General features: G+C 38.0%; 1 protein-coding gene across 6 annotated transcripts in view; it reads right to left on the bottom strand.

Annotated features, from left to right (window-relative positions):
* Positions 1-1,047: 1,047 nt before the first annotated feature.
* The window catches only part of LOC130282860 (membrane-spanning 4-domains subfamily A member 4A-like), an 83,745-nt gene continuing 73,634 nt past the window's right edge, over positions 1,048-11,158 (bottom strand). For all 6 annotated transcript variants that reach the window (XM_056531731.1, XM_056531734.1, XM_056531733.1 and 3 more), the window contains 4 exons: positions 9,629-9,685; positions 4,775-4,939; positions 3,903-4,025; positions 1,048-1,475 (listed from right to left, as the gene is read on the bottom strand). In XM_056531731.1, coding sequence (XP_056387706.1) covers positions 1,326-1,475; positions 3,903-4,025; positions 4,775-4,939; positions 9,629-9,685 — 495 coding nt within the window. In that variant the 3' untranslated portion in view covers positions 1,048-1,325. The remainder of the gene's footprint in view (positions 1,476-3,902; positions 4,026-4,774; positions 4,940-9,628; positions 9,686-11,158) is intronic.

Below are 11,158 nucleotides of genomic sequence, written 5' to 3'. Positions count from 1 at the left end.
TACTTATTAGCTGCTGAATACTACAGAGTAAATTATTTTCTTTTTGGAACACAGAGCTCTCTGCTGACATCATGACCACAGTGTTCTCTGATGACATCTCTGTCCATTTTAAGAACTGTCCAGAGTAGGAGAAAATCCCCATAGCAAACATATGCTGCCCTGGACAGTTCCTAAAATGGACAGAGATGTGAGCAGACAGCACTGTGCTCGTGATTCAGCAGAGAGCTCTGTGTTCCAAAAAGAAAAAAATTTCCTTCGGCACTCTGGCTCTGCACCCGATACTCTAATCGAATGCGGGGTACAGCAGGGAGATCGCCAAGTTCCTTTGGATAGGGGATAAGATGTCTAGGAGTGGAGTACCCCTTGGGTTAAAATGCGAGGATGAAAAAAATGTAATGTGTCTTTAAGGGTTAAACATAGTATAAAAAATATGATTAAATATCATGAGCTCCAGAGGTCAATGACTGACACTTATCTGTTTGATTTTGCAACATGGCAACCATTTCTTAAAAGGGTTGTCACACAATATACATTTATGACCCATTCACAGGGTAGGTGATAAATGCCTGCACCAATGCTAGGACTCTCACCAACCACTAAAACCGGGTCCTGAACACACCATTCTTACTCATACACAACCACAGTAAGCAGCAGTGTGAACCCTAATACTCTATACAATGTCTATGAGGCTGAATGAAACAATTGAGTTCTGCACTTCGTTGTCTTTATCTGCCACTTAGACTGAATGGAGCAGCACCAGGCATCATCAACCTGTCCACTCAAATGTTTCTGCAATAATAATTGTCATAATGACCACATGGTGGAATTTGTGGCCCATTGCGCCTCTATAAACACTCAGAGAGGAGGAACAGGGGCTCATGACCCCTCTTACTGGTGATCAGTAGAGTCCCAATGGTCCAATAATTCAGACATGATTTACTTATCCTGTGTATAGGTGACATATGTCCATTGTGGGAAAACCCTCTTTACATTAGATTTTAGATTCCCAAGAAATAACAAAATCATAGATGCTCATTATTCTGCAGGTTAATAATAGAATGCTGAGATTTTATTAGAGAATCAAAAATAACAAGAACACAAATAGAAGTGACAATAAAGCAAATGTAAAAGATAATTATACCAATGCATGTGATCACACTTCTTTATTTTCATCCTACGGTAGAACAACCTAAAACTTGGTGGAATGTTTTATCATTTACTTAACATCAAATTTTGAGAAGAAATTTTAGGACAAATAGTTCTATTATTAGAGATTTATTAGCTGGGTCTCGATCTAGGGAAACATTTTTAAAAATGTCAATTAATTAGGATATTGGTTTGACTTTGGCTTCTTGAAACACATAAGGTGGTGGAGGTGGTACATTTGTTGGATATGGTTGAACAAATCCTGAAAATGTGGCTGGGATCGTGGAGGGATTCATTGAAACCACAACATCATTTTGGATCAAAAATACCTAAAATCAGAGAAAACAATAAGTACAGTGAAGCAATAAGCAAAGTGCAAAAAAACAAGGAAATATCTAGTCTAGGTATTGAGTTCATTATGGGGTTTTTGTCTGCACTTTGTTTAAATGTTGGAGTTTGATGAAAGCACAGGTCGTCTTGCACAGCATTGTGGGGGGAAGGCCTGATGGGGGGAGCCAGCCTAGAGTGAGAATGGATAGTGCATCACGTGTTGCTCCTCTTCTGGTCCAAGCAGTGAGGGAGGGAAACTGTGCTGGATGCCTGATATATGTAAACCCAGCCATACTGTGCATCTTAAACAGTACAGACAATCCTTCAATACAACGCTTGGGTTCACTATGATCACTCTGTCTGTACATGTTGCTTAGGACAGAAAATTGGGTTCTAACTATTGTGAGACAGTGACAGGAATGGTCGTCAGGGATCGCTGTATTTCCCCAAGGTACCTTGGACACGGTATGTGGACACCAGGTTTCAGGAAGTGCATTTTCCATACAAAGAAAGCTATGTGAGATATAGGGAATTCAGGAAATAGATGGGAAGACTTATGTGAATTTTGTAATTCCTGTTATCGGGCCTAGATTTTTATGGGATAAAAGGGCCTTTCATCCTCCTTCCTGGACCAGTCCAGATATTTAGGCTGGATCCAAGTCAGCACAGGTGCTGAGACTGATTAATACTGGACTTACAAAAGGTTCAACCAAGTATGCACTGAGAAGTTGTGAGGAGCCTCTGATGAGAGCAGAAGTTCTGAGATGGGTAGGCCTCAAAAAGGAGACATTTAATTTGTGTGAGTAACACATTTTTGTAGATTGTTTTATTGGGTGGCTGGTGGTCAGCCACCTGTACAGAGAGGGAAGATTTTGTGTAGTTAGTGCTGAAACTAAAGATTTAATTTGTTTTGTTAATAAAATATAAAGACAAAAAAAAACCTTGTTCAAATGTTACTACTTTGTCCCTGTCTCTAACTGTTATTGTGCTGCCATTTAGCTGGTTCTACGAAGATATTTTCGTACACTATGAATACTGTTGTCTTCCTTTGTGTTATCCTCCTAGTTTAGGGTATAATGCCCCTTTTCTAGGATTATTTTCTTTATAATTACAGTGAAATATCTTCAAAGGTCACTTCTTAAAGAAGACCACCCCCTTACAAAAACTAAATTTTCTGTTACAAATTTTGAGTCCACCATACATCATGCATAGAGACCATTTTCTTTTGGAAGATCACCCCTACTGTTGACCACTTTTCAATGCAATTTGGGGAGGTCTTACTGTTTTGAGTTGAAAATAATTTAATGATAATAATATTATTGATAATACTATTTTAACATTAAATAAAATAGAATATAAATTAAATAAAAGTATATAATTAAATAATATGGTGTCAAAATTAAAGTAGCTAGTGGGTTAGTTAGTTCTAATAATAATAACAACAATAATAATAAGAAAATAATAATAAGAGTTATGGTAATAAATTAGTTTTAATAATATAATTACATAAAATAGAATGTAAATTAAATAAAATGATATCATTATATAATATAGTGTTATAATTAAAATAGATAGTGAGTTAGTTCTAATAATTAAAATTAAAGTAATAAATTAGTTATAATAATATAATTAAGTAATAATTTTGCATATAAGTTTTAAAGGGGTATTCAGTGTGGGCCAAAAATGTATATAGTGCAGGGACTGCAGCTCCCATTTATTTGCTTCTGGTCCTCTGCTGGTTGTCTCTTCTGTCTGATTCTGAGATGAGAGCTTAGAACAGAAACTGTCCAATCACTGGCCTAGATAGGACATCACTACAGCCAGTGATTGGCTAAGTGGGCAGGTCCTTTTGGGACAGGAAGCAAACCATTGCAAGCTGGGGGAGGCAAGTATTGTTTTGTTTGGTTTTTCTTTCCGTTTTACCACAGCACTAAAGAATTTTTTGGCCCACATTAGACAACATCTTTCATTTATCCTTTTGTTATATACAGTGTTTAAACAGGATGGATGGTAGCATGAAAGTGGGGTTGTGATAACCCCAACATTTCAAATATTTTGATTTTTATAATGAATTTTACAAAACTGAAGGTGTATCACTACAGACTCAGATTCAGAGACATTGGTGAAAGTTGTAGCTGGCTATACATTTCTCCTCTACAATGTTGTAGCAAATGTACTACTACATGCCTTGATGTAATTGCTTAATCATGCAATACACAGATGGACCACCAGAGTGAGAGACATTCTGTTGGTGGTTATCTATTGAAGCTTATAAAAAAGGTGACTCTGTAGAAAGAAGGTGACTGTATGTCACATGCATATAAAGACATAAAGGACATATAAATATTTATTTCAATAAGATCTGATTTTGTTTATGTCTATTAGATATCCAGACATTTTATCCATTGTGCACTCTGCACTCTTACCTGAGGAACACTTGAGGATACTTTTGATAAAGAACGACATCCAAAAATGGAGAGCGATAAGGACACACAGAATAGCAACAAATTTGCAATAAGAAGAATAGATATCACTGCATATCCACTGCCCTGTAAACAAAAGACCAAAAGCCATCTATAAAGAACTTTAACATCAAGGACATTTATCATATATGACATCATGTGGTTCCACAGCAAAAGCCAGAATTATTATAACTGTAAAAAAATTGCTTTGCAATTGTGTGGAGGCTCGTTTTTTGCGGATAAAGATGTAGTTGTGACTAGATGAGAATAATCCATGGCCCTCTAGATTCCAGGCAAGTGGAAAAATAATTTACACTCAATGTAAACATGTGTAGAATCACAGAGGACGATTGCAACTCTTGACTCAGTAGAGGTAGCAGGTGTACACAAAAAATATAATACAATGTTTTGGTCCAACTGGGACCTTTTTCAAGCCAATCTGTGTATATCTAGTATGAAGAAAAAGTCGGTGGGAGAACTTCCACAGCCACCCTACTTCTATTAACAGGTGACTTGTAGTTGACCAGTGTGCAAATATCTTTGGTCACTTTAATTGTCCTTGAACCCACTATCATATACTTATTCGGCCTTTACAGTAGCCCACCATATGTTTCCAGAAAATAATCTATATGTGTTAACAGAGCTGGTAGTGTGTGATAGCAAGAGAAATAAGTCTTCAAATGTGGAAATATTTTCCATAGGACTTGATGTCTTAGTGGAGGATCCAGCACTTGTCTGGTTCTGGATAGATACGATAAGGAAACTTTACTAACATGGATGCATGTTTAGGAAATGGTTTGTTTTCCTGAAAGTGTTATGAGGTGAATAAAACTTACGAGCTGTTCTCTGCATCTTCTGTATTGATCATTGTAGTGGTAGTTTCCATTATAGTAACCCGAATAGTTATAGCAACCGATGGTCCCTAGATCAACAATATTTAAGATTACAGCAACAATACTGAATATAGAACTGATGATGTTTAAGGAGAGGGATCCTTTGACCTGTTGAAACAAAGTCCAACACAATTTAATATACATAAGATAAAATGTATTTTATTGGTAAAAACATGGATTTTGTTATCAAGAAATTATGAATTAAAAAAAGCTTTTTAGGTAGAAATCAACTTTTCTAATCCTGGATAAATCCTTTAAACTTTGGTATATAATTATTTTCTAATACCTGTGATTTTACGAATGTAAAAGGGTTTTACTACAAAGATAGCTAGGTCTAAACTGATGCATATGTGAAATTAAATATATTTCAAATGTACAAGCTTTTCATTAAAATGTACTGTTTGAGAGATTAATAAAATGATCCCTCAACTTACAATGGCCTCAACATACGATAGTTTTTAAACATACAATGGTCTATTCTGGACCATTGTAACTTGAAACCAGACTCAACATACAATGCTAAAGACAGTCCAGATCTGCAAAACGAGTCAATGGCTGGAGGAACTGACCAATCAGAATGGGCATTCACTGGTAAAACACCTGCATTACTGAAGCGCATGCACTGAATTCCTGTCTGGTAGTGCCCCCTATAGTTCAGGAAGGTACTACATGTTCTGTACTGCTTTTACCTGTGCCAGGGTTAGCTGCTTCTTTGGACAACAGGTGAAGGAGGCTCCATTTTACTTTATTAGGACACTGGGGGAGATTTATCAATGTCGGTGTGAGGTAGAAATCATTTAACCCCTTAAGGACCACAGGTTTTTCCCTTTTTGCACTTTCATTTTTTCCTCATCACCTTCTAAAAATCATAATGCTTTCAATTTTACACCTACAGACCCATTTGAGGGCTTATTTTTTGCACCACCAATTGTACTTTGTAATGACTTCAATCATTTCACCACAAAATTTACGGCGAACCCAGAAAAAAAAATATTTGTGGGGCAAAATTGTAATTTTGGGGGCTTCCACTTTTCGGTAAAAATGACATGATATATTTATTCTGTAGGTCCATATGGTTACAATGATACCAAATTTATATAATTTTTCTTTATTTTACTACTTTAAAAAAATTATAAGTACATGCACCAAAAGTAGTATGTTTAAAATGGTCCTATTCTGACCCCTATAACTTTTTTTTATTTTTCCATATATAGTACAGACCAAAAGTTTGGACACACCTTCTCATTCAGAGTTTTCTTTATTTTCATGACTATGAAAATTGTAGATTGACACTGAAGGCATCAAAACTATGAATTAACACATGTGGAATTATATACATAACACAAAAGTGTGAAACAACTGAAAATATATCATATTCTAGGTTCTTCAAAGAAGCCTCCTTTTGCTTTGATTACTGCTTTGCACACTCTTGGCATTCTCTTGTTGAGCTTTAAGAGGTAGTCACCTGAAATGGTTTTCACTTCACAGGTGTGCTGGTGTGGAGGAGGATGTGATGGTGTGGGGGTGCTTTGCTGGTGACACTGTTGGGGATTTATTCAAAATTGAAGGCATACTGAACCAGCATGGCTACCACAGCATCTTGCGGCGGCATGCTATTCCATCCGGTTTGCGTTTAGTTGGACCATCATTTATTTTTCAACAGGACAATGACCCCAAACACCTCCAGGCTGTGTAAGGGCTATTTGACCAAGAAGGAGAGTGATGGGGTGCTGCGCCAGATGACCTGGCCTCCATAGTCACAGGACCTGAACCCAATCGAGATGGTTTGGGGTGAGCTGGACCGCAGAGTGAAGGCAAAAGGGCCAACAAGTGCTAAGCATCTCTGGGAACTCCTTCAAGACTGTTGGAAGATGAATTTCAGGTGACTACCTCTTGAAGCTCATCAAGAGAATGAGTGTGCAAAGCAGTAATCAAAGCAAAAGGTGGCTACTTTGAAGAACCTAGAATATGACATATTTTCAGCTGTTTCACACTTTTTTGTTATGTATATAATTCCACATGTGTGAATTCATAGTTTTGATGCCTTCAGTGAGAATCTACAATTTTCATAATCATGAAAATAAAGAAAACTCTGAATGAGAAGGTGTTTCCAAACTTTTGGTCTGTACTGTATATGGGGTTGTATGAGGGCTCATTTTTTGTGCCATGATCTGAAGTTTTTATTGGTACCATGATTGTTTTGATCGGACTTTTTGATCACTATTTATACATTTTTTTAGGGTATACAAAGTGACCAAAAATACGCAATTTTGGATTTTGGAATTTTTTTATGTGTACACCATTGACCGTGCGGTTTAATTAACATTATATTTTTATAGTTCGGACATTTACGCATGTGGCGATACCACATATGTTTATTTTTATTATGTTTATATATTTTTATATGGAATTTGGGAAAAGGGGGGGATTTAAACTTTTAATAAGGAAGGGGTTAATGAGTGTGTTTTTAAACTTATTTTAAACTTTTTTCTTTACACTTTTAGTCCTCTTAGGGGACTTTTAGGAGGAATCATTTGATTCCTCATACAGATCAATGTGGTTCCATAGAACCACATTGATCTGTGTGCTCTGCGCTTCATTGATAAAGCCTGGTCCTGCCAGGCTTTATCATTCTCAGCACAGCAGCCAGCACTACAGGAGAGGTAAGCCCTCCGGCTGACTCAGAAGTGGATCGCCCCCCGCAGAGCAAACGCGGGGGATGATCCACTTCTGAGGTAGCCGGAGTGCTTACCCCACTGGACCACCAGGGAGCAATTAGAGGTACCTTTAGATGCCGCTGTCAAAGCGGCGATCGAAAGGGTTAATAGCCAGCTGCAGCGATCGCATGTTGGCTATTAACATCGGCCCTCAGCTACAAGAATCAGTGGAGGGCCAGCCGGTATGATGCACTCTCTAGTCAGGAGCCCACACCATATCCCGTTAATGGCACAAGGACGTGTATACACATCCTTGGTCGTTAACCAGTTAAACCATGTCAGTGCTTTCAATTTTTGCATGTCTATGCAAAATTTATCAACCGTGCGCAAGCTTGTTGATAAATTTTGCTCAAATATAGACATTCCTTCATTTTTCTACCATCTGACACATTCGTACGTGTACTCCTCGGTGTTCTATGTTTGTGCAAAATCTGTTGCCTTTGCATAAAGTTTTAATATCTAAACAAAAATGCGCAATTAGTAAATTAGTGTGTGAAGCTTGTTTCTTTCTACGGTACACGAGCACGTAGAGAACATCGGAAAATATTCTATCAAAATAGACGCACAAAAGGACGCAATGAAAGTCAATTTTTGCGCAAAAGAAATACACAAGAAAAAGGGGTAAACTCAATAATAAATCTCCCCCACTTTGTGTACTGTACAGGACCCTGAAGAAGCTCCTGTCCTTTACATAGACAGGGATTTACAGCTCCCAGTAGATCTTTCTTACTTTTATATGTAAGAACTTGCTTTATCTTTATTAGTTATCTATGTAATATAATATTATATTCTTTAATCCTCACTTTTTTCTATTTTTGGATGACCTTTTGAGGCTTCAGAACCAATTACCAGGTTTCCATAGAGTTATGGTCTCAACATACAATGGTTTCAACATACAATGGTAGTCCTGGAACCAATTACTATTGTAACTTGAGAGACCACTGTAGTTATAAATCCCCTATTAGCCTTCTTTGTTTTGCCCTTTTGAACTTCCATCAAGGTTCTGGGCTAAATTAAATCTATATAGGGGCCCGTTGCTAGGTCTTTTCTACAGCTAGTGGCACAGGTAAGTGTCTAGATGCTTTAATTGTATGAAGGCCGGAGACCCTAATCACATGCCATCAGGAACTGTCTGAAGCAGGTGAGTTATGTTTATTTTTGTTTACATATTTTTTTATGGGAAAAGGGGGTGATTCAAACTTTTATTAGGGAAGGAGTTAATTCACATTTTATTAAAATGTTTTTAAACTTTTTTACACTATTTTTTAGTTCCCATAGAGGACTATTACATGCAATCCTTAGATTGCACACACTGTTCAATGCTATGCCATAGCATAGCATAAATCAGTGTTATCAGTGCTCTTCTGCTCCAGCTTGACATGGCTGACTGGAGTTTCAGAGCAACAATCAGAGGGCAAGGAGGCAGGTTAGGGCCCTCCCGCCGTCCTCTCAGCTGATTGGGACACCATGGTTTTAACACAGTGGTTCCAGTCAGCTCCATTGAGCTGCCATTACAGTTTTTTTGATTGTGGCGTCTAAGGGGTTAATGCCAGTCATTACTGCGATCGGTGAGGACTGTCATTAGCCATGGGTCCTGGTGGGACCACCTTGCTATGACTGGGGTCAGCTCCTGAGCCCGCATCATAGAAGGAGAGCTTGAAAAGGGCATACAGGTAAGTCCATTATAAGATTACAATTACTGAAAGATCTCTAGAGAAGAACCTGGAAAGGACAAATGCTGCTTCAATAATCTTTTTTACTGTGCTGAAATTGGCCCTCCTATTGTATATTTGAGATAGGTAACAAAATGCCACTGTGTATATGACTTATTAGTCATATCCACAGTGGTATTTTGTATATTATCAATTTTAAGTATTTGTTAGTGTATTGTTTAGATTTGCTGATTGTACTGATAAAACAGAATAAAAAAAAAATGTCATGCTGTTAAAAACAACCTATTATACATTTAATATGATCCAATGGCGGTCAATGGTTCTAAGAATCGAAATAATAATAAACACCATTTTCTCACGGGCATCAGGTGACATTGGTTACACACAATCTTTCTCAGGTCACTTACCAAGCACAGGTTGGGTTTAGCATGAGCAGCAATGGTGAGAGATCCTGCGATGATGTACTGTAAAAAGACAACTATCATTAGAAATACATGCACACAAATATATATGATGTATATACAAAATGTGGTTGTGATAGCTTTGGTTAAAAATAAATATTTGCAGCCAAGTACAGGTGTGAAATTTCAGCATACTCTTGCAGACTATATTAATTGAACAACATGCATAGAAGCTTTCACTGCTCCTGTAGACTGTAAATGATTCAAATAGCTAAATGTATTACATTTAATATCATCAGTCTATACATTTACAGTCCACAAGAGTAGTGTAAGCTTATATGCATGTTGTTCTAAAGGTATAAATACACTGCCGTTGTGCACCTACCCCTTCAGCAATTTTTTTTATTTTTTGCCGGGTTCCGATGGATCCCACTGACTTAAACGGTTCTGATATTTTACAAGAGTAGAGCAGAGAAAAAAAAAATAGGACAGGCAGTATTATTTTCTCTGTTTAACTCCCGTCCTTCCAATAGATGTGCTCCAGTAAAGGGAACTTTGACGGCCAAACGGTCGTGTGAACGAGCCTTTAGTCTGCATCTGTTTAACAGGATTTAGGAAAAGAGTATTGAGAGTTATGGACGTAAGACTAACATTGTATTTTACAGAAATATGGCCCCCAATACTATTCGTCCTCAAAAGCCACAATCAGTATCATCTGCCACCATGAGGTCATGTTGATGTCTCGTGAAGACAAGCCATATTAGGAAAAATAGAGCAGAGAACCTCCAACAAAGAACAGCTATTTCTCTGGTGCAACTGACCTGACTATGTATTATATGGTCCAGATTTAGTGAAATACTATGATTTTATTACAAGACGGAGACTCACATTATGCAATGCAACTTTGTTATTTATCTTATTGAGTGTAAATTTGCGATACAATGTGTTGGACGCACAACACAGACCCTTAGAAGACGTCTAAACGGGCACCGGTAAAACTGCACAAGAGGACTCCTCAAACAAAGTGTCTCCCGTCACATCACTGAGAAGCATAAATAAGGAATTCTCTTTTATTAACATTACACCGATAGAACAGATTTCAGCGGACTGTGATAATAGGACTCAGATCCTGAATAGACGTGAAGCATACTGGATTTTTAAATGACATTGCCTTTATCCAGATGGACTCAATGAGTGTATAGAACTTTAAAGGGGTACTCCGGTGCTTAAACATCTTATCCCCTATCCAAAGAATAGGGGATAAGATGCCTGATTGTGGGAGTCCCGCAGCTGGGGACCCCCGGGATCATGCACGCGGCACCCCGTTTGTAATGAGACCCGGAGCGTGTTCGCTCCGGGTTTGATTATGGTCAACCGCAGGGTGGACGCCGTGTGACATCACGCCTCCGTCCCCGTGTGACGTCACGCTCCGCCCCTCAATGCAAGCCTACGGGAGGGGGCGTGATAGCTCCCAGCTGCGGGACTCCCGTGATCAGGCATCTTATCCCCTATCCTTTGGATAGGGGATAAGATGTT

This window comes from Hyla sarda, chromosome 7 (genome assembly GCF_029499605.1).
Source record: "Hyla sarda isolate aHylSar1 chromosome 7, aHylSar1.hap1, whole genome shotgun sequence".
NCBI lineage: Eukaryota > Metazoa > Chordata > Amphibia > Anura > Hylidae > Hyla > Hyla sarda.
This window is presented reverse-complemented; position numbering and strand designations above follow the sequence as displayed.